The 25,521-nt window shown below is 34.1% G+C and overlaps 1 protein-coding gene across 2 annotated transcripts; it reads right to left on the bottom strand.

Annotated features, from left to right (window-relative positions):
- Positions 1-921: 921 nt before the first annotated feature.
- PITX1 (paired like homeodomain 1) lies at positions 922-25,466 on the bottom strand. 2 transcript variants are annotated; one of them, XM_072400733.1, is made up of 5 exons: positions 25,189-25,466; positions 22,857-22,910; positions 11,861-12,007; positions 9,812-10,017; positions 922-3,303 (listed from the first exon to the last, which is right to left on the bottom strand). In XM_072400733.1, exons 2-5 carry the CDS (start codon positions 22,900-22,902, stop codon positions 2,755-2,757), a joined length of 948 nt encoding a protein of 315 aa, XP_072256834.1. In that variant the 5' UTR covers positions 22,903-22,910; positions 25,189-25,466; the 3' UTR covers positions 922-2,754. The 2 variants fall into 2 exon arrangements, with proteins under 2 accessions (XP_072256834.1, XP_072256835.1); XM_072400734.1 differs by lacking the exon at positions 11,861-12,007.
- Between the last annotated feature and the right edge of the window lie 55 nt (positions 25,467-25,521).

Genomic DNA, 25,521 nt, shown 5'->3' with positions numbered 1-25,521 from the left:
TTCCTAATTCCTAACGGCCGCACTGACTCCCATCTTTCCGTGGCTTCCTATTTTCTCCCTCCAAATTATGTCAAACTCGAGTTTTAAGTTAAACTTTTATCAAAGTTTGCTGTGGTCACAGAAGAGGTGATATAAGCAGCTAATCAAGGGTGATTGGTAGGGATTATTAGTTGTTCATTTGTAATTAAAAAAAATATATATTGTTACATTTGTTGCTTCCAACCCCTCTTTGCATATTTCGGGGTTCGGGATGTATAAATAAATATATATTTAAATAAAGTTATATATATATACATATTTAAATAAATATATAATATATGATATTAATAAATATATTCATTTAAAAAAAATATATATATATATATATGTATTTGATTTGTCTTGTTTAAATCCTGACACTTCTCCTCGTATTTGATATATAGGAGTTTTCTGCATAGATAGGCTGTGTTGTAATTAATAAGTACACTGGTAGGTGTGAGCCGGATTAATCCTTTAATAAATAACTTTAGCGTCATCTATTAGCAGAAGGTTTGTATGAAAGGTTATCTTGTGTCACAGAAGATATTTACTCCCTTTTATTATAAGGAGCTGCCATATCAATAAATCACAGGCTTTAGTATTGATTTTACAGATATTTATGTGACCCAGTCAATGCATTTGTTAGCCAATAGATACCCCAGTCATCTAAAATCAATGAATAATGAGAACATCCCGATTACTTTTCTAGAATATCATGTCATTAAAATTAAATGAATGCAATTAGTACAAAGTTTACACAATTTAGTAACAGGCTTACCAAACTATTGGAAGCTAAGGAAAAAGTCAGAAAGCCGGTAGCGCTTAACTATCACATTTTGGAGGATAGCGCAACTTGCAAAAAACAAACGAAATGAAAATTAAAAAAAAAACAAGGAATATCAATGTTGATACATTTATTCTTATTTTTAAAAGAAATTTTAATATTACATCATAATAAATAACAGAAAGTTAGCCAGCAAAAAACACAAAAAGCTTTTGCTTAAATCTGTTTTATTCCCATGCTCTTAATTTTTGGAGGAAAAAAATAACAAAAAGAAAGTATTCACAAAAAAAACATAAGTTATAAAAAAGACACTGCATTCTTATTCACAACATCATAATTACTACACATCCACACATCCACATGACCGTTACCACAGATGTACAATACACTGAGAAGACGGGAGGGGGAAGAAGGTGAGAATGTTGTATGGGTGGAAGAATCTCGTATTCTGTATTTCAAATCTTTTTAATCTAGAGGAATAATAATGGAGGTGATTTACCAAGAGTATGCCTTCTAAGGGGACAAGTCATTAGATGTATTTGTAGTCAATTTAAATTGATCCACTTCAAAAGGTTGATTTACTGATGGGGGAAAAGTGAAAAAAAAAGTTATACTGAACTCATATTTAAGTTATTTTCACTTTAGCTGCCTTAGAGTTATTCTTAAGTGAATGTGCATGCAGATTCCTAATAATTTGTAAATAAGTTAATGTGTGTTCACCAATCATTTGCGAGGTATGCTAAAAAGAAAACGTGCACTTAATTGGCAGTGAACATATTCACCTTATTTATTCATCCAAACAGAGATTTTCTCCTTCTTTAGTAAATAAACCTAGAAGAGTGGTGTTCCTATTAAACACCAAAATTATGGGGAGCTAACAAAATCTGAACTTTAGCGGAGTCCAGATTTCTTGGCCATCAGTAAACCAAAGTAGACAATTCCCTAGAATCATAATTTTAAGGCAAACATCGAGGCTGATTTATGGAATCTAGAACAAAGATAACTGGTTTTATGTGAAAGCTTCAAACCTGATCCACACTTGCTTCTGTCTTCATAAATCAGTAAATTCATTTCTCCTAGGTAATTGAAGCCTCTAAATTATGCCTTTTCCAACATTTTCCAGAAAGTCTTCATGCCATAGTTACTTATGTTTCAGCCATTGGGAAAACTGTGGAATCTGTCATCTATGACCTCCCTCTTTCTATGCACCGGTAGGATTCTTATGTTATTGCTTCCATTATTTTATTTTACATAGCATATTTAAGATACATGGGGAGCTTAAAGGAACAAAAACTGCAGATAAATAAGGAGATCACATTAGATCGAAGCATAGCATAAATACAAATTGGAGGATCATTTGGGGTATGAATAGGTGCAGATAGAGTTTTTTAATCCTTGTTCTCCGGTTAGTGAGGGGATTGCGATTTCATTGTAGAGGTGGTAACTTGCACTTGGAAACCATCACATCATTTGTTTTACTGGACAGACATTGAGATCCATGCATTAGATACCAGTTTATTCAACTGTGGCGCACAATCGGACATAAAGTAACTGCACACCTATATTTACATATAACCTTTTTAAGTGGTTAACCCTTATTTTTTAATACCTAATATTTTCCTTTCTCCCCCAGATCCACCCTCTGCAAACTCCTGTTTTGCAGCGAAAAAATGATCACCAATCTCAGTGTATACCACAAAACAGCCCCCCTTGTATCTGATTATTACCACCAAGAATTTATATCTGAACACATCACCTCCACTAAATCTCTCTATAAAGTGGACAATGGAAACTCCTGTGCAAGTTCAAGTACATACAACCCGCATAATCCAGAGAGAAGATTGCAACTCATCCATGTGTTTTAGGTCTGATGTCTCTTGCAAATTTTTTTTTCCTGGTCCATTCTCAAAAAAGCAAAGTCCACAGGGCACAATGATCTGAGGCTCAGTCCATCAACTGTTATACTGACATGCATTCAAACTAGATCCTGGGCTTTGTAAGCTGCTGTATCCAAAAGTTGAATGTTGCTTGGATTTAAGTCTAAGGCTGGCCAAACTGGAATTACAAGTGTCTCTATAAACTGTATATGGAGAGCCAGGAGGTCCATATGGACAAGCTGTTGAAGACATAGCTGAGTTGAGCGAAGAACCGCTGATATTATTAAGATTATTAATATTATTTAGACTTGAGTTTGGCATACCAGGAACAGCTGAGTGCCCCATACCAGATGGCATGCTCATGGAAGAGATTGAGCTTGGACCAGAGAACATAGACTGAGAAGACAGTGGACTCATAGAGTTGAAAAAAGTAAAGCTTTTGGTGGATAAGGGTGCTGGGGTCAGACTTTTAGTAGCCCAGTTGTTGTATGGATAGCCAGCATACATGTCATCATAGGGTTGCATGAGACCACTGAATTGAGGAACATAGCCATTTTTGCACAGGTCCATTTGCTGGTTGCGTTCCCTCTTCCTCCACTTGGCTCTGCGGTTTTTAAACCAGACCTGCAGATGGAATAAACAGCACACTGTCAGTCCCAATGACAAAAGGGCCACCCTCAACTATCAAAACTTTTTAAAACTTCTATACTCCTCTGACCTCAATCAGAACACATGAATCCGGTCTTTGAGGGTCAAATGACCAAATAAAACAACTACCTCTGCATTAAATTGGAAGCACTTAGTTCTATCCTCATAACAGCTGCTACTCATTGATAATACAGCTGAGTCATATCTAGAACGGTGCCTGTGGTTTATATAGGTCTTCATCAAACCAGATTAGAGTTTATAAACCAACATGCATAACACATTCCTGGAAGAAAAAGCTTCTTCCTAAATAAGTATTGGCACATAAGCGCTGCAGAGAATTAAATATCCCCTTGGAGGACATAATCATGAAACAAGGATAATTAATACATAGTGTGTGTATTGAGGATACTAAAGTAGTCTCATTAGTATAATTACTCTACATACACTGTAACTGGCTATAACGCAATATTTCATCAGGCTGGAACAAATCCCATACCAAAAAGTAATAAGACCACTGTGACTGCAAATGGTGTTTCATTTAGGTATTTACTAAACTGTCCTAATCACGATTTTGCCTTCAAGTATGAGTGTATGTTAAGATGGATACATTAGTCAAATGTCAGGAAAATAAAAGTATGGTGCCAATTTATTAAGTTTAGAGAAAAGAAAAAGCAAGGAAATGCGCATTTATCCATAGACACAAAGCATAATTCTGGTTTATTTCCAGGTGACATTAACAAAGACCATTTAATGGCTGCTATTGATACCTGCTTGAAGGGATTGAATTACTAAAAGAATAAAGGCCATAAACGAGAAAGTTAAGGGTCGTATTTATATTACTCATCCAAAATAATGAGGTATTTAAAATGAACATAGCTTCACACTATTTACAAAGCTAAGTGAGCTCACGTTGCAAAATGAATATTGTCACTTAAAAAATATTTTCTATTCTAAATCGATTGAAACGGTTATATTCTTTTCCACCAATTATATTAGTCACCATTTTTTAATGTCTATCACTTTCTATGTTTCCTCCGGGTTTTATCCCACATTCCAAAACATGCAGTTAGGTAAATTTGCTTTCCCCCAAAAATTGACCTTGGACTGTAAAAAAGACATGACTATGGAAGGGACATTAGATTGTGAGCTCTATGAGGGATACCTAGTGACATGACTATGGACTTTGTACAGCGCTGCATAATTTGTCGGCGCTATATAAATACTGTGTAGTAATAATAACAATTATATTAATATGTTATAAAAGCCACGAAATCAATGAATCGGGTGACATTTAGGTTTAGGAAAATGAAAAAAAAAAGAAGCAGTGTGCGTTAATGTAATGTTTAGAAGCTTTTATTCTTCTAAGTGTTCTTAAAAAAATAAAATTGTTAAATTAAATTAATTTGTGTTGGATAGTAGTAGTGGGAGTTTCACTTCTATTTTGCACGATTACAGACTGCCAAATAATGCTGTGCCTAACCAATTTATCATTCTATACTGTCTCTATTCAACCCTTGTGGGACTGCAGATTCAAGACAACAGGTTAACTAAAATGTGTAATTTGTTCTGGGTTCAGATTTAACTTATTGTCCCTAAGGTCATGCATTAAAGTTACCGGCAGTTAGTTTCAGCAGTATTGGGAGTCCTAGCCTGCGAGTCAGAAATAACTAGTAATTGACCACTAACTAGTAACTGACCACTAACTAGTAACTGACCACCATGTCTTCTATTCTATTGATGGCCCTAACACCATGCTGTATCTTCCTGAAGTTCACCAAAGTTTTATAAGCAACCTTCCTTTCAATATCATTGTAAAATGTTGAAACTTTTTACTGCATTCCTGTCTCTTTTTTCCTAGAAAGGTTCTTTCTTTATTTTTGGAAGTGCTGAATAAAATGTGGGGACGAATATTACTGAACCATTACTCTTACCATGCTACTCCTTGTAGACATGTGTTGTTCTGTTATTGTATTCATGTGTGTCTTGATCTGCATGCATCATGTTCCACAGTTGGAGGGGTTCTTTTATTTTTTATGTTGCTTTGTGTGTGTTTTTTTTCTTGCTGTACTGTTTAAAAATTGCTTAATAAATAGAATTTTCAGAAACAAAGAAAAAAGCTGACTAATATTACTTTCTCTATTCATAAGGAAAATGCAGTGGAACTACAAGTCTCAGCTTGCAAAGTACATGAAATATGAAATGTTGAGTCTCCCTACATCTGCAGAAGGTAATTTGTCTGTTTCAGCTCTTTGCCATCTGGATATGCGAGTTATTTATCTATTACCTGCCATTTACTGCACCTCATATTACTAAACTTGTGCATGTTGGGCTGGTGTCTCATTATTATAATCCAGCAGCTGTATTTGCTATATATACTGCATGCCCTCACCTCTATAACAGACTTCCAGTCCTGTTCAAGGAGATGGCTTTTTCCTGCATTTAAATCCCTTTCTTTAAATGTACCAAGCATATTACTTGGCAATGGTTGATGTTTCATCAATGGTCTCTCTTTAATGATAAAAACTATTGGTGCACTAGTGGACCAGCACTTCCGACTACTTACACAGCATCATAAAATTCCCTTGTTACAGATCATAAAAAGGGTATTGGATTAGTAATGTTTAAGGAAAATCTTTACATTGCCCTTTGGATATTCGGTCTATGCATGTATAACTAATTAGGATTTACTGCTCTGACCAGTTGCAGAGTTGACTGCTTTGTGAACACACATAGCCCTGGCCCACAAAGAGCCTTGGGTTTTGTTTAATATAACTCCCTGCCATTCAGTTCCTTTTACAGATACACACAACACACACGGTACAAATAACGACTTGACAGAAAGCTCTCCTAATTAAAATGGTATTTGCTGTAGAAGTACACCAGACAGGCACATTGATCGCTGGTTCTAGCCTAAATGAAAGCAGGCTAACCCTTACAGGAATCATAATTAGAAAAACAGTTTTGCATTTATTATGTGAAATTACTTTAGAATAAAGGAAATAAGATTTTTTCTGTGTCTGTAATTTTTACCAATTGGTGTGTGTAGGTGTGTAGATAATTTGATTTCTTTCTCACAGGACTAGAATAGCACAATTTAAAGATTTGTTTTCAATTAGATGATAAAACCTATCGCTTTTATTACTGTATGAATGTTACATTATTATGCAAGATTAGAATGATATTGCTGATATATATATATATATATATATATATATATATGCATGTGTGTTTTGTTTTTCATTTTTTTAGAATGACATTGCATATCAGTTCAGCATTTCTTCTAAAATGTGTGCATGCAATTGATTATTTTCAAACACAAATTATTACCTTTAATGCACAATTTAAGTTTTTGCTTGTAACCATATACCTAGAAGATACCACATTCTAATATCAGTACATTACAGCTGCTGATCACATCTATCGTTTAATATTTCATTCTCATAGTTGATTATTTATTAATCATCTCTTGGGTGCACCTTCAGTAGGGTATATTATGTAATTAGGAATTCCCCCAGCCGACTATACATATATAGCACAAAAGTCAGAAAGTGAAGCAGCAATATAGATTGGTATTTACTTGGGGACAACTTTGGAAAATGTTGGTGCTAAAACTAGAGTTAAAAATATGCAAGTATTCCAGGGGATACAAAGACAAATTGTATACCAGCTTTTGATAAAAATGGCATTTATATAGCAATAAGGGTACATCGGCAAATCTGACTTATAAGGGTGACATGATTCAAGCGAATCACAGGTTTTCATTTATTACCTTGACAAAAAAAGCGAATATAAATACATGTGCCTACTCTGCATCTATTGTGCCAGACTATTATTGTGCATTAATCATGATTCGGCATTGCTGATTTTATTTAGGTGTTTCTTGGTGTTTAAGTGTTCTTTTTATATCTGGCTGCAAGGTGATCATAGCAACTTAGCTTATGAGAGGGAAGCTTTACACTAGTTCATATTGGTAATTTTGCAGACATGATGGACATGACATGACTTTCTTGATTGCAATATAATTGTAAATGCGTTATAAAATTTAAGACAAACGTGCAGCACCTTACAATATACACTAGGTAGGCGCAAATATCTTCATGTCACTGTTCCAATATTTTAAATTGTACATAATACCATTTTTGAAAATGTAATGATTTTTGTATGTTTGTATATAACAGCAGGGCGAGGTTTTATTCAATGTCACAGCTACATTCAAAGCAGCTTCATTCTACAGCCAGGAAGAATTTACATGATAGCGGGGTTCTTTGCATACACATGATCCATCTATATATCCAGATACCTGAAATAAGGATGTCTACCTTTTCTATATCAGAGAGTAAAAACTGGGGAACTTTTCAGTATTATATTTATCCTATTAATATATACAGCATCAAATATTACAGCCACAATCAAGCGATCAGGGTCTTATGACATGATCCTAAAACATAATTAGCAATAGTATGCAAAGATCAATCGTTTTCTTACTTAATCAGGTTTATTTTTTACTTTGAGATATCTTATCAATCTTTATTACATGTGAGTTTACTGAAACTGCTAGTTATCTAATGAGAAGATAAAGATGTGTGTAGTAATGGGTATTATAAAAACAATATTATTAATGATGATATTAAAAAGTTAATTCTTCTCATCTATTATTTCTGCGTACAAAGCAGCCGATTTATAAAGAGAATAAAAAAAAAACAAAAGTAGTAATTAACTGCAGCAAGGAAAACTAATTATTCTAAAGGTTGATTAGAAAAGGGAAGCAGTTTATTTATTTTGCAGATTTTAAACTATTTGCCAGCCCTAATAATAATTTCCTAGTATAGTTGGTACAGGAGTACAAACAAACTTTGCCAAGTGACTGTGTTCACTTATTAAGCCAGTCATCGTCTTGCCTGTATCTATTTTGTATTTTCTTTTATAGGATTGGATATTTAAAATGAACACGTTCAGATTATTTACTAACATTTACTTTTAAAAGTGTACAAGCAACCTTCCCTTTACATTTTTATCAACTTTACTGATTATAAAAAAAAACTAATAATGACTTTCAGTTTTGAAACAAGTTCCAAGTGCAAATCTTTCTTGTTTTTAAGGTAAAATCTCTTTATCGGCTGGTATAAGTAGGCTTCCAAAGCAAAGACTATATAGGCTCCTTTACAAATCTCTTCATATTGAAGTTTCCACTTTGCCTAGTGCCCTATGAAAATGCTGCTGTATAAAAAGCACTCAGAAAGGGGGGTGGGAAGTCTTTTGGCTAACAGAGCCCTCTTTCAATGCAGTGTACAACATTACACAGTTTGCTGCCACCATAATACACAAGTCTATCTTCCAACTCTAAATTGAGCCTAAAATAGTTTGCAAGTTGTAGTTTTTGTGGGGAGAGGGGTGACATTTTACTTAGGATTGTTTTTAAGGCTTCTTTAAAAGTTTTTCAAGACGAATCAAAATGAAAACTTATAGACCCTTTGCAGCTACTTTTAACGAATATTTTTTTACATGCAAATCATTTCCGTTTCTTCAATCTTTTATTAGGGGCCATATGAAATGAACCTTTCAATCTCAGTTTGCCTTGAGGTTCAGTCTTGGGTTTTACTTTCCATCTGGTCTTTGTTTTGGGGCACTACTATTTTAATGTGTCTCTGTGCAAAATTAAACGACTTAAACTTAGAAAGTAAAAAAAATAAGGGTGTAGGGAATGAGAATCATCCAAATCTTATTACACACACAAAGCTGTATACATAGGGAAAATATGACATCCACAGTATTACCAAGGGATGGAAATCTGCATTGTGTAATGGAAAGCCGACTCTAATTGTGTCTTTCATTGAATAGGAACACTTTAGTTATATATATAAAAATGTGATCCGTTTCCATCTTGAATAAATATATCAATGTAACTTAAATGTTTGAAAATGTCATCTTTGTCGTTTGTAACTATGTATAGAAAGTAGAAACTATAACTGTTACATTTTTAAAAAGAGTTACTTTTCTATTTTTAATGGTATTGGGATATTCTTTTTAATGCAATGTATCCTTCTAATCTATTTATCCGTGTATATGGTATATATATATATATATATATATATATATATATATATATATATACATTTTTAAGCACACAGATAAATATACTCTTGAGCTTGTTTTTTATTTCAGCACATAAACTGGATGCACTTGAACCCTGAATGTCACTGAGTGGTGGGAGTAATATTAGATGGCACCTTTTTAATTACCCGAGTTTTTAATCCTTGCCCCATGCAAGCGATGATTAATTTGATTGCTGGTGAAACTATCATATGACTTGGCCAAGCCTGCGATCAGAAATGGAGCACTAATACAAATTGACCTAAGCTTTGAAAGTGAGCTGTGTGCAGTTTGTAAAGGAAATGGATCAGATTTCCAAGTTATGGATTTTCCATAGTAGGTCCACACACTGAACTTGTCATTGTTTGTACAGTAGAGATGGAGATGGCCTTACCCTCACTCTGGCCTCTGTCAGGTTGGTCCACACTGCTATCTCCTCTCTCATGCTCATATCTGGGTAGCGGTTCCTCTGAAAAGTGGCCTCCAGCTCCTGCAGCTGTTGGCTGGTAAAGTGAGTCCTTTGTCTCCTTTGCTTCTTCTTCTTGGATGGGTCCTCTACATTGCCATCCTCATTTTTTGGTTCTCCACCTCTATCCTTCTCTGTGAAGAGAGCACAGATACACATCAGTGTCATCATTCATTCACCAAGTCACCAGGTAACTATTAAGTCTGCAGGATGACCCAGTACTTAGCAGTAAAAAAATCCATTGGATCAGAATAATTTAAAAAGGCCCCTAGCAGCTATTTGAATTGCACATGAAAATATAAGAAGCTAATCAGTTTCCCTGTTTAATTTGATAGATGGAAGTTGATAAGTTATTGTACGTACCCGGTCAACTTTTGCACTAGCTTTCATAATGAAAACAATACAAATACGTTCCAATTACATAGCCATTAAAAAACTGCACTCAGTATTTGTTCCTAGACATTTGCCAGTAGTTATATTTCATAGGCTATCCCCAAAAACATCCTCTCAGCCAAACCATGGTTCCTTTATTTAAGGTTATTTTAACCTCGCCAAATCTTTATTCATTACCTTCTTTCAAATTGCTAATATAGAAAAAAAAGTTAATAAAAAACTTTAACTATAAATCTATACGTAAAAAAATAGAACCTACATAATTGGTAGAGAAGCAGTAATATTATAAAAAAAATGATACCAATACAAATAATAATAACGACAAGCTAATATAAAAAGCTTGGATTTAAAACATTTTATTTAACTATTTTCTGGAATTCAAAATGTAACCCAAGGATAATAATAAAAAAAAATTATTAAAAAGAAAGTATTGTCCCCACTTAACAGTGTTCTCCTCCTGAAACTAGTTTCATAAATGTGAACCTGGAGGAACAAATATTGATGCTACTTATATTACAGACCCCTTTCAGTAGCTGCTTTCAATAGGCCACAGAGAGAAAAACCCCTGTGGGAGTTTCTTGATATTTCTGTTGAGGTTACCTAAGCTGACCTGTCTAATCTTTACGTGTTGGTGGAGTAAAAAAAAAAGTGTCCTTTAACCTTCGACTTGTGTTATGTAAACTTGATAGCAACTTAGGATTTTGTAAATGTATTCCTAATAATTGTATAAATGTTCTGCTTTATTTATAACCGTTGTTCTGATGACATGCACTATCCGAATAATACATTAAATTAAACACATAAAGGTACAATAAACACACACATATATACAATATATATTTTTTTGCTATATATATATATGTATATATATATATATATATATATATATATATATATATACTATGCTATATATCAGCTATTTGCAGAGTCAGGAAAATGATCTTTACTCCTGCCTAGAAAGTAACTAGGCCTGTCCTCAGATAATCCAGGACAGCAGATGTTTTTATATTTCCTTCCAAATGTGCTCTTGCACTGAGAATACAAAATATTTATTTTCTTTTGCTATAAAAACCTATAAACATGCCATCCATGAGATTAAGCAGTCTAAAGAAGCAAACTACTTTGGGAGTTCCAGACTCTTCACAGAGCTATAAACAGATACACAAGAAAAAACTAAAAAAAACTAAAAAATAAAAAAAAACAACAATGTTATTTTCGGAATTCAGATCACTATTTTCACACTAAAAAAATCTAAACCCCACTAATAGTATTAGGATAATGCACGTGTATTATTTTTGTTAGCTCTGAAACGATACAATGTTTAGGTGGTTTTGTTTTACTTTTCTTTACTTTTTACTTTTGATTATGTGTCTGAAATGTAAAAGATCTGCTCGTATGTTAAACGATTTACTACGGAAAATGAATAATTTCCATTAAAATATGACAATCTAGGGTATGTAATAATTATTATATTAATATAAGAAATAGATCTCAATAATCTAACTTTTTTTTTCCATGCATTTCCTAATAAAAACAGCATACACAATAGTCTTTCACAGTCATACAATGGCTCAGTCTTATTACCTGGAAGTTCAGTATCGGATGATTCACTGGCTGAATTCTCAATTGGATCTCTAGTTTCTGATGATCTTTGCAAATGGTAGGTGGAAGTCATGTCGTGAGAAGGCTGGGGTCTTAAACTTTCAGGCAATCTCTCCAGATTCATCCCCCCTTTAAAAGAATCCATGACAATACTGCTCATGAAACGAATATTCCACAATATCCTACTCAACCCAAGTCAAATCCAGTTTTCTTTCCTTGCAAAGGGTGGTGGACCATACAATAAAAAAGTCTTTAAAGGATCGCCTTCAATTCTCCTTCCTCTCAGGACAAGTTAAGCAGTTTCCAAAGCAGAAATACATTAGACAGCTAGGTAGTGCAAGTTGCTAGCTTGATAGTTTTTAGCTAAAGAGATTAAAGAGACCTGCCCTAGTTGAAATGCCTGCAGTAGACTGGAGCCCCGCCCAGCTGAGGTTAATACCTCCCTGTCTTTGCTAATAAATTACTATGTGCAGCACTCAACCCAGCCTACAGTCTAGCAAAAGAGCAGCCTGCTAACTCCCCATAGAACCTTGGAATTGCTCTCTAAGGCATCCCAGGTTTACTGGCAATCTATTTCTTAAAGAGACCCATCTTACAATTCCCATAATCTTCTACCTTTACCTTTTTTAAGAATTAAAAGAAAACATATTTCAATAACTATAAGGCAAAGAACATTATTGTATTTTTTTGTGAGTTCCTTTTTATTGTTATAATGTGCCTTGAACTTTCCAACTAAGGGTGATTTATTTCTTTTTGTATACCTCCCTCCAAGGCCATCTGAATACTTCTGTCTCACTACAAATATTGATAGACTCACACAGAACTCTTAAGCAAATATATACCTTCATACCATTCAAGAATTCATGGCAGATGTGAATAGGCTCAGTCGCTTTTGTTTACAGGGGAGTCCTACACTCTACAGAAAATAGCTTTTGAGAAAAAAAAATGGACACATTTGCCTTTTGCTTGATACTGCACATTGTACAAAAGCTGTATTTCTGGATTGCAAATTAAACACGTTGTAAAATGAAGCTGGTAGGGAACAGAATCATTTAAAAGGAAATATGAGAACAATCATGATTTCACTGTTGATTTGTTTTAGAACATGTGAACTATAGGTTAGGTCATGTGAAATATCTGTATCTAGAAGTTTTTGATTTTTTAAAGAATTTTTTTTAAGAATAAAAGTGAAACAATTAGTATGCCATGCAATCGTCAGATACCGATCACCAATAAAATGACAGTATATATATATATATATATATATATATATATATCTTTTTAAACTCCAAAGGTAAGATCTCAGATATGTGATGTTTGCATTTATATATCAATTTTGCATTGTTTTATTTTTCTCAAGAGATGTATTGTTGTTAATTTTAGATATTCATACCTGCCTAGACCTTACTGATGTATTATTAGTATTTGAATTTTGCCCAGCATTGTGTTTTCACAGAAAATCTGTTATTTATACAGGCAGTAAACACAGATCACCCTGACCTTTATCCTCAAGGAGCTTGTCAATTGTTGATGTGTTAAAAAGGACTCCTGGGTCAATAACATAGCTGACCTGTCCTGGGTTAGGATGGGATAAGTGGCCGGCTTTGTAAATCTTTGCAATGTGGAACCCGCCTAGCTTATGGTATTTATCACCCTATTTATGTCCTGGTAAGATAATTGGGGCAGATCTGCTTTATGTATCTGCTCTAAATTTAGGAGTAAAAGTGGGAAATAAAAAATTGTCTTCCAAAGTCAAACTCATATTTTAACATCTCCTTCCTAGATCCCACACCACTGAATTCTTGTTTCTAGTTCTAATGAAAAGGTTACAACTTTTACTATAATGTATTGGCCCCAATTTTATTTTCTTAAGCTTAGATGTCATTTCACCTAACTATAATATAGAGGAAATGACATATGGATTCTCATTGATGGATATGGCCATCTCATTACAATTATGGATCCCACCATCATCTCTGTCACAATACGTCTATTTGTATAAAATGGATCTGTAAGTCTCTGCAGCTAATGTGGAAATACGAGACCCAGCAGGTTTATGTCACAAAGCAAGCAGGGATGTGTGGCTTGGAATCATTGGTGACTCACAAAATTCTAGGCCTGCAAATATCATGGAATAAGCAGTGGTCTACTGCTTGTAGATTAATATTAAATAATAAAAGTTCACTTCTGATAAACAAATGCACATAACTGCATGTGTAGTTCAAAAATATATATTAAAAAAGAAATAAATCCCAGATTATAGAATACTAAACAGAAATATGTCAATAATTATTTCTATCTCTGATGTACAAGTAATGCAATTCAGATCAGCAAAATAAAACGAATTAAGTAGGATGTAGCTATAAAACCCAGAACAAAGGCTTACAGCTTGTTTAATGTATTTTTGTTTATTGAAGAATACTTGAACGTGTGTATGTAGGGGGTAATGTAGTGAACTCTGGCTGGTTGAATTAGCATTTTCCCTGTTTCATTTTATGTTTTATTCCTATGGCATGTAAAAAATGAAAATAGGAGCCTTATGCTCCAATACAAGAATAAACTACAATGGTAAAGTTTTTTTTTACAGATGGCTTGAACAAGGTCGCTGAGTTTCCACCTACATAGTGCTGGGTCAGAAAGCACACAAGAAGGCTCAGTCTATATTAGGAGCAAGACAGAACTCAGCAGGTTAAGTCTATTGACTAGCAAGGTAAACAGGTAGAGAGCACTGGGGTTGTTCAGCCTGTGAGCAGGTTGGATAAGAAAGGCGATAAGATTACAAGTGTTTGCCCAGACGATGTCTAGTGTTCATTCTGATGAGACCTTGAGACAAAAAAAAAATAAAACTAACATTGTGGCCCCCAAGAGCAGCTTCTAATGAGCATCCATAGTCTTACAATCCTGATCATAGGAGAGGAACACAATATGGGTTAACCAGTGCAGTGCTGGAGGGAGCTGCTTAACCAACATGGCTGGGGGCAGATTATTGAATGTCCCACATACACTGGCCGGATTAGTTCCCAAGTAATCTCAGTAAATGGTCTGCTAAGAAGGCGACTCCCTGCGGCTATATGAAATTTGTGAAACGTGGATATAGTCTCAAATCAATTAGGCAAATCCTCTTAATGCCACAGGGAGAAAAAAGAAATCAGATAGAGTGTATGGATTTGGGATAAACCCACAATGTATGTCGATTGTATCTGATAACATTGCAGTAACAACAAAGGTGTGAATAGAAGCGGATAAGGTGGAGTGGTAATGTTCAATTATTTGGAAAATGATGTGAAAATCAGAAGAGAAAATCAGGTACACGTATTAAAAATGCATAAGCTAAGTTTACAATCAGATCCAATGAGGGGTTCCAGCACAGAACTGGTTAATGTCACTATTTTTCAGAGACATTGGGTACAATAAATGACTTGATCGCTAGGGGGAGATAGAGAGTTCCTAGCGCTCCTTTCCACTTTGTCCTGACTTTTATTTAAATCACGTAAAAAGTAATTTCACAACTTTTCTATAAATTGTGCATTAAGATTAATTATGTATAAAACGTGATCACTAAAAGCGATGCATTGTATAAGAGGTAATGCTATAAGTATCCTCGTAAATTATAAATCAATACATAAGACTGTATAGAGAAAGTAGCACTCACTTTATTAGAAGCAGGACGTTTTATTCCAGTTTTAGGCACTATTATGCTTTAATGATTTAATCTAGATAAGGGAAAATTAACATACTGGGTAAAATAAAACTAATTCGACTACTGCTTAACTTAAATTACTATTTAATATAAACACATGCTTACAAAACTGATAAAAAGCCCTTTAGAAAAGCAGACCCTTGTCATTTTATTTGTTTTGTACCATCTATAACATTCTACTCTGGATACATTGGATTTATCTACACAAAGTATAATCGTACAATTGCAACAAAGTATAAGAAAGCAATTGTAATACATGTGCAAAATGTTACATTTTCTGAGCTGTTAGTTTGTATTTTTTTGTAATAGCAAAACACCAGAGAAAAAAGCTACAATATACGGCCGGCAAATGAGTGGATCATGAAAATAAAAATTAAATATAAAAATGATAATACATTTTATATATATATATATATATATATATATATATATATATATATACGCTTGGACTCTTTTTATATATACATACATACACACATAAATAATAATAATTATAATAAATATATATATATAAATAAATATACTTATATATATAAATAAAAGAGTCCAGGCAGTCCCCTAAACCCGGATGCATTGGGGACAGAATGGGGTAAATACGGCCTATGTGGGGCCAATGCCAGACACTAAATCTATTGCCGAACTAGACAGCTTGTTAACCCTGAATTTTTAATAATGTAACATCTTTGTATGCTAATTTTGTAGTTACCCATTAGAAAAGAATCTTATGTTTTTAATCAGTATATTTTATTCTCTTAATCTAAATAGATATTATTGTAGCCTAAATGAGGCAACAAATTTTTTAGACTTTTGGATGACATTTTGTTTTATTATTCTTATTTGTAAATGTGTTAATTCTCCATAAATTGTTTTTATCATGTAAAAACCCCAATTATAACCAATAGAATCCATACTGCAAGTGTTACCAATAACGGGTGTCCCTGGTTTTCATTATGTGTGCACAATATATCGCCGCTAATCTTTATTGTTGTATGTGTACATTGTTGTTTACAATTTGAAATCCTCTCTGCGCTTCCTTTTCATTTCTATGCTGGCTGTGGAAAGGATTGTCTTGTGTTTAGTTATGGCATTGATTATACTATTCTTTCCAAACAATAATAGAAAGTATCTGTACACTGAACATTCTGAATGGCTACACAAGCTTTGTAATACACGTGCGGCAGCAATGAGATACAATACAAAGAGTACACAGCAAATAGTTTTATATATATTACCAATATCTGCTAAATAAAAATATACAGAGAACATATATAGAGCAATAAAAACAGATATGTTACCATAATCCATCATTGCTGACTGGACCATCCAGTAATACCATGATAAGTTCTCTGCATTGCTCAATTCGTTGTGGATCACATTTGCCAATTAACACATGAAGCACATACTAGTTATTAAAGTGGCTTACACAGAGATTGATTTACTAATGGAGTAGCTCATGTTCACTTACTAAACTGGATGAAGGCAAGTTCTCCTAACTTTAAATGCTGTGCAGGAGAATTTTCACTTAGGTGGACATTGAGTAAATTCCTTTAGTAAATTAGCCCCTGTGTTTTATCAAACTTTTACTGAAAAATACAATCAACAGAATCCCTTTTCAGAATAATCTATCTCTTGGTGTAGATCTATGTATCAATGTTTCTATGCCTATGTTTCATCTCTCTCTCAATCTATCTCCATTTTTCTCAATATCTAAGGGACTGCTACTATTGTTCTAAATCCTCCCCTCTATTACCTAAATGTACCAAGATAATGATGTCATCAGACACAGAAAGCCCTGCATTGTTGCCAGATACATGCAAGATATGTAGTTATGCAGTAATGACATTTCCATGACCTACCAAGCCCATTAAATAACAAATTAATGACAAGACCAGTCTCTAATTACCAAAAGTTATTTGATGTATGTTGTAATGAATAAAGAATAAATACATGCAATGCTGCCTAAAATGTCAAGAGGTAGAGTTAGTGAATAGCCTTTCTAATATAATTATTAATAATCTCAGAATGCGCTTATGGTAGGGTGATATGTAAAATTGTTGAATTGTACTTTTAGTGAGTAAACAAAAACACCTATTTTTATATACTAGTTGTAAAAAGCATAAAGCAAACAAATATCAAGTTTTACATATCACATTTTTAATATAACTTTTATATCAACTTTTTAATATAACATTCACAAAAATATAGTGAAATATATACTTATATAAATATTGGGAATGTCTAACATTTTCTTTCCCCCAGTGTTTTCTTTCTACTATATATTTTACTTATGCATTAAAGTGTGTTATGTAAAATATCATGCATTTATCTGTAAATTTTATTGCTGTTGTGAAACATACACAGACAGACACACACACACACATGCACAACCAACACACACACAAAAATCCATACACAGGCAAATTCTTCTAGCTGGGTTGGCTGCCCCACACACCATTGACAAGCTGGCAAGGCATGTGCTGATTGAAAAGTACCCCACAGCTGAATAATTTATAATAGACACCCTGTATCTTTATTAACTGCTGTATTTTCCTTAAAACTTGAAGTTTTTTTTGGCCCAGTAAAACTGCTTCATAAGGGCTCTAGTAAATATGGAGTTGTTATCAATCGCCTTTAAAAGCAGTTTGGGGCCATGCTAAATGGAAGTTCCTCTGGTTTGTGAAATCCTTTCATATGAGCTGAGGCTTGCAGATACAGGACAGCTGTTGTTCTAAGGGCAGCTAATTGCAGGAAAGGATGGGGAAACACTTTAAAATCAGCAGCCTGCAGACTTGCACAGAGCATGGAAGAGTATTGTAAGATTAGTGACACACACATACAAACTTCTGTTTAGTTATTAAGCCATTGTGTGCACACATGTATGCTATCTTTTTGCCTAAACTTGCTTGTCTAATTTTACAAGTCCAGTGATTATTTTCTTGCACACAAAAGCCTGTTTTACAATCCTGGTTTTAATCATAGGCTGGCTTTAAAAAAATATGTGTTTATCAACAATATATTGTGAACATTTCACTTTTTTCCCCATACATGTAACTGATAATGTAGAATATGCATAATGTGTGTTAAGAAATAATACCAATAAAATTAAGTAAAACAGTTGATTAGGCTAGGATATTTTACAATGCCACATTAACCTATACTATATTATATATACATAACACCTCCCTCACTCCCTCCCTTGAAAGCAAGTTTGGAGCAAGTGTTTCCATACCCTTAGGTTAGTCTATGCATTAAGCGACATTCCAGTTTAAGCCTTCAGTGTTTTGGATGAGTTCAAACTAGAAAACTAGTTTAGATGAGTCAGTTGTGCACAGACCACCTACCAGAATTAGGCACAGTGTTTTAACTCCCATAAATAGGGAAACCTAATAACATCCTCAAAATGATCAACAATATGTGCACATACAGCTCCCTAATTTATGCTATAAATACATGAAAATTATGTCTACTTTTTGTGATTTGGGGAATGAAAATATATGTATGTGTTTTATTATACTGAAAGCTATGTGTGTGTATTTGTGTGCGTGTGTGGGCTGTGTGAGAAGTTGGTATAGACTAAATACCTTTGACTGATGTGTTGTTTTAGAAGATTCCGAATTTTCAGTGGAGAAACAACACAAGGTAAGCATGTATTCATTTATATTCTTTTAGCTTTATCTGTTGTATTTAGTGCTGCATATTAAAGGTTTGTGAAAGGTTTAGATGGCTGTGGGCATTAAAAGGTGGTCGGTTAAATTTTCAAGTAAAACCCGACTGGTGGAATTATTATTCAGAATCTTACATAAACATGGCTGTTCAGATTGTCTAAATATTTATGTTTATGTGATGGCCTGGCAGAAAAACTTTAGGTCTTAAAATGTTATAGTAAACTTCTATCCAGAATACAAAATGACTTATTTGTGATTATTTTGCAATAAGTGACACTTAAAAGACACCATAAAAGTGCCATAGTATAACATACATTGGTCTACTTGTATCCCGCAGAACACTGATAAAGCCACCCCAAAATCAGTGGTTCTAAGCATGGCAAAGTTGGCATAGCTAACCAGTCTCCGGCACTGCTTGGTGTAACCAGTCACCAGGCCCAAACATCATTAGTGAGGGTTTTGACTAAGCCTATGCAGACAATGAATTCAGTAGGAGGGATGGGACAAATGTAATAAAAGTAGGCCAAGGCACCTTATGATTCCTTTAGATGGTTCTATTTAGGTACTTTTAACTTAACATTGTTCATTGATCTTTTGATAAAATGTTTACTTTAGGCTTGCTCAAATGTGTATAGTTCGACCTAAGGATGTTGGATGGGGTGCTAGCAAAATCCGCTCTTGGTCGATACCTGGACATGTGAAATTAGAGTGGCCTGGTTGAAAAGCTTGTAAACATGCTTGCTGGAGCACCAATCTCTGGGGATTCCCAATTTGTTCCTATACAACAGGTAATGCAAATGCATAGTCAACTGCAAAATGTACAGTTACTATGCAAATGCATAACCAAGAACACACAGCCATTGCTCTACCAAACTGCTACATTCCTTTACCTAATACCAGGTTATTTGAATTTTTTATAATTACTCTATTTATATATTTAAGAATGATAGAAACACATGTGTTTCTTTTTTTATATTTTTTAATACTTAAATCTAATATATTTGTGATTGTACATATCTGAAAGTTTTGAAACTGAACTATTTTTAGGTGTATTTATGATGTATTCCATAATTTGATTTATCTAGCTATACTGTAAAAGCAAAGAAAATAATATACTGAACAGGGCACTTACTGTGATCCCACACACAGTCTCATCCACTGAGCATGCACCTAACCTTGTCTGCAATGCATGTGTGCTTGCAACACATAAGACTTGCATTCTGACTTTAAAAGACCTGTAGTGGTAAACTTTTTGTAGTCTGGGAACTATATGTGTTAAAATGTATGCAGAACCCAAATGTTTTATTTTAGTTTTTGATTGAATGTGGAAGATATAACATTTCTTTTAGTAGATCTTCTACTAGATGCATAGGTGCTTGGCCACCAGTGGTCCTGTTACAATCTTAGGTAGTGGGCTGTACCACTGCTTGGATAAAGGGCTTATATCTGTCTCTGAAACACTAGATTTTTTTAATAGAACAGTAAATTTGTATTGGCATATTAGACATTGGCGTTTCACTTACCTAGGTTATTATTGGATCACCACTGGAAACTTCACCCCCACTATTTATTTCACATGTGGTTGATCTCAATGGACATAAATCTTTTATTTTTAAGCCTAACTTTGTAACTATTGGTCCTGATGAAAGAAAGTGAAAGCAAATGCAACATTTTTCAACTGTCAAATGAAACAGAAAGGGAATTCCTACAAAGGGTAAATCTGCTTTGGCGACAACTGTCTAAAATAGGTTATCCACTTGCTATAGGGGTCTCCTCCTACTTTCTTGTGTGTCTGGGACGGGATGTAAAAGGAACTTTTCCCAATGAGAAATAGGGGGTCTTAACCTACCCTACTTTACTTAAAGCAAAAGGTAAAAGGTTTCGCTTCATGAACACATAATACTTGTAATTATAGCATTCAGAACTTTTTTTTTACAATGTATATTAAAATTTTTATATTTTATCTGGACATTTTTTCATGCTAAGTCTTTCATGTGACTGGAGATGGGACCAAAAAATACCACAATGCCATGTGTGTTTCAGCAGTAACAGGTTCATTGTTTTAAAATAACAAAAGTGCTGAATATTATTGTGACAAGTATTAACTTGTATAGTTATTGATAGATAATATTTATCTTGATGGTGGTCAAGTAAGTAAAATATAAGTAAAATATATTTGGGGTTGTATAAATTTAGGCGTTCACCTAAAATTCACTCGGTTGTCCTCCATAATTAATGCATTTTTGTTTTAGATCTAGTGTGGAAAATGTGTGAATCTTGAGAGATAACAATAATAAAATTCACATTTGCACTGTTTGTATATAGTGTTTTTTTCATGTGTAAATTGTATATTTATTGTTAAATATAGGAAATATATATATATATATATATATATATATATATATATATATATATAATTTATAGCTATATATTATTTATATCTTAATATGTCTAATTTAAGCAAATAAATTCTTTTTGCAGGAAATTCTTTACAATAAATTCCATTATGTATCAGTAGTAAACACATACATCAGATATGCACAATTGGTTAGGGTCATTTGAATGTTCATTTGTGTGCATAGGGTTGTACCACCATCACTTTGACGGCATTAGAACAAGAGCATGGCTCACCCTAGTCGTTAGTGAGCTTGACTTTAGTAAATCAGGCCCATTGCTGACAAACTGCTATGTAAACCCACTTAGTAGACAAGTCATATAAAACCCACTGAAACCCAACTGGAAAGTGAGCCATCCTGAAAGGTCAGCCCCTACTCAGACCCTCATTAGCTATTTAAATAAATATTTGTTGAACTGTATCCACACATTAATCTAAAAAGGAGGGGTAAAAATTCTAAATAAAGTCTACTAAGGGTCAAGTTTAATGGCAACTGTGATCTAAACAGTGTCAGGAAATCCATAGAATAAATCCATTATTTAGATGTATAGCAACAGTAGGCTTAAGGTTAGAGTAATGATGTGACTCCTCCACTAGCATAAAAAATCTCAACTCTCCAGAAGGACTTTTCAGTAACAGCAAACTGGGCATTTCCTGATCCTTAAACGAATGCTGCAACAAATGGATGGAATTACAAGCAGGGTATGTGTGTAACCCCCTTTATTATAGATTGAAATAAATAAGGTGACAAATATTTGTGTTCCTTCAAGCAACAACTCCTCTATTTAGTCAGCAATGTAGAGTGTCATACTTACATGTCCAGAAAAGCAATATCATTAGCCACATAAATGTCAGCAACTAGGAAAGGAGGCAAGTTTCACCTAAATGTGAATGTGAGTATGAATGGTGTATATGATTAGGTATGTAGAGCTAGATTGTTTCATTCATCCCTTTTCCTAACTTTTTGTAACGTTTTCTTACTAAAAAAACAAATTATTTGATTAGACTATTTACCCAATTCAGAGTTTGCAGAATTCTGGTACACCATGTAGAAATCTGGCTGCGACAAAGGTTTCCAGGTTTTTTAGTAGTAATTCTAAGGTTATATTTGAAATCAGAACACTAATATAATAATACTACTTTTTCATAACACTTTTTGCTCTTAGCATTTTAAACTTTTTGAAGTTTTTTTTTTAATTAAAAAAGTGTATTACTCACCCAAATCAACAAAGGAGGAAGCATTCTTTGTCAGACTTAGTTCCATAGCAGAATCTGTAAATACAAGTAAGGGTTATTTATTAGATACCAATGTAAAAATGTGAACTATATATATATATATATTTCTTTTTTCTTAAAAACTGAACTTCCAAGCGAATGAATCACATTTTTGCGAGTGATTTTTTTGCCAGGTGAAATATCTTGTGTTCTGATTTGGGTTGCAATGTGTAAGAACTAATACTTATATTATTTACATTCTGTATTAAGTAACCCGTTTATAGGAAGGTTTTCTGTTTCATTAAATCAATAAAATAAGAGGAAAAAATAGTGGCACTTGTAAAGCTATAATTCGGCAGCAGAATCGGGGTTACAAATGAGCCTTTAATCTGCGGCTAATTGTCCAGTAGCCCTGGAATAAATGTTTTACAAACTTTTATTCAGGGAGTGTGACTAAGTTCTATATTTTTAGTGTTTTAGGAAAGTTGGTGGTTGCTTTTTAATTCTTCAAGGTAACCCAATTATTTTTAAATACACTGACCATTATTTTGAGAGATCCTTAGCTTCTTGTTTCAGTCATATTCATTATTATTAAGGGTAGAAAAATAACACCTACTGAAGGACCGCTAGCAATTATACCTTTACCAGTTTGTGGTTTACCTTCTAGGAGATACTGATCTATTTAATTTAGGCATGAAAAAAAATGCCTCTAATCAGCCCACAGTCCTTCTGCACTTGTGTTTTTACAGACATAATTACTGCCTCTTTGGAATCCCCATTCAACACCCCTTATTTATATGATTATTTTATAAGTAAAAATGTGGCACATTTGTTGTTAACTGCCTGAGCGTCACGTGATCGTCTTCTTTTTCCATATTTTACTGCCGCGGCAATGCACTTTATCAAACCTAACATAAGCTGCAAGCGGATCGCAACTGCCAGTTAGAAAAGCCAAATCTTTCACGTGCACCAAGTATTACATTTATTAGTCATTTTAAAATGTGTGTCTTGTCAGATCTATCAGGCTTTGCAAGGAATTGAGTTTTGCTCAAAGTTTTGATATTGTGCAAAAACACACATAAATAGTCGCTGCCTAATTGGGAGATCTAGCCCAAGAGCAAACTGTTTTTGCTTAAATCCTTAAAGTTTGTGAAGTGGGCTAACCCCCTTTGGAATTATATTTTCTAGCATATTTGTCAGCTTTGACGAAGTGCAGGGGCACCAAAGAATTTATACAAGGTATAAAGATGTCAAGGTCTCAAATTCAAGGCTGGGGGAAAAAAAAGTCAAAGGCTGCAAATGAAGAGGCTGTGTGCACAGTTCGGGCTGCTTTTCAAAGACTTGCTGCCCAGAACAAATACAATACACTTTATTTAATTTCTTGATGATACAGGTCACACACACAACAAATACCCCCTTCCAAAATAAAATATAGGGACTAATATGGGGCTCTCCCCTGGACTTCCACCAGGAAACATTTAATAATAAATGAAGAATATTGCCTATACCTAAAGTACACCAACACCATACTGAGATGTCTCCCCCCTTCCCAATCAGTAGAAGCAGATCTGACACTAGACATGCAGCCTTGAGGCTGCATGGACCTATTAAAATGGGCATCTGCGTTATGAGGTCACCCAAGCCACATTTAATCCGGATGACTATCCAAATAATAACACATTTTTTAAGTGCTTAAGGATAACACAGACAATTGTAGCTGTCAACTGTGCAGTTTACAGAATAGTGGAAGCAGGGCCTCAGCAAATTGGGGGCTAATCAGGAGGAAGAAAGGGGAACAGCACAGGAAGTCCTGACAGATGTATATATATATATATATATATATATATATATTTATATATAACTTGGATTCAGTTCCAAGTACATATGCTAAATAGTAAATTATGAATATTTTAATATTTTTTAGAATTAATGATTTACTTTTATTCAGTAGCATGATTAAATTATAATTAAATATCAATAGTATAAAATATATTTCCACTACTTCTGCAGCTGTTCTGCTAATCCCCCTTACTACACCATGGTCCTATACTGTGATCACACAAATGTATTTAATATTTCATTACTGGAAAAGCTAACATAGAAACATTGATTTCTTACAATGACATTGTAACAAATTATTAAGCAATCAAACGGTTACAGCTAAGACAAACACAGTCATTGCTAGTAAAAGATTGCAGACTGAGAGCAGAGAGAAGGAAACAGAAAAGGAAAATATGATTTTTTAAAAAAGCTTTCCTTGTTGGGTGAAGGGGATTCTAGTGATCAGATATTAATATATGGGGTTCATACCTCCAGGAACAGAGTGAGGACTTACCTGCAGTGATCGGCTATGTGACAGTCCTAGCACTAGATCCCCAGCGATTATTCGCAGTCTGGTTGTTGTGTTGCTGCACTCAGCAGATCTGGGAGACAGTCAGATTTTCACTTCTTTCCAGGAGATCTGCGAAGATCAGTGTGACGTCACAGGAGTCCCAGATTGCCACACACTGTGTGTGCATGTGTGTACAGGAGAATGTGTGTATGAAGATAGGCAGTAATCCCAGCAGCTTGATGGAACCTACTCTCCCTCATTTGTATTGTAGGTAATCTTCATTGTTTCCCCACAGCAGCAGAGCAGGTACTGTGTGCTCCATCCCCAAATACACAA

This window comes from Pyxicephalus adspersus, chromosome 2 (assembly GCF_032062135.1).
Source record: "Pyxicephalus adspersus chromosome 2, UCB_Pads_2.0, whole genome shotgun sequence".
NCBI lineage: Eukaryota > Metazoa > Chordata > Amphibia > Anura > Pyxicephalidae > Pyxicephalus > Pyxicephalus adspersus.
Note: the sequence above shows the minus strand (reverse complement) of the source record. Positions and strands in the feature narration are given on the sequence as shown.

Coding starts and splice junctions, on each gene's coding strand:
- PITX1 (XM_072400733.1), bottom strand. CDS start 22,902: ATGGAACTAAGTCTGACAAAGAATGCTTCCTCCTTTGTTGATTTGG. Junction 12,008..22,856: donor TTCCTCCTTTGTTGATTTGG/GTGAGTAATACA, acceptor ATTCTTTTAAAG/GGGGGATGAATCTGGAGAGA. Junction 3,304..9,811: donor TGACAGAGGCCAGAGTGAGG/GTAAGGCCATCT, acceptor TTCCATCTGCAG/GTCTGGTTTAAAAACCGCAG.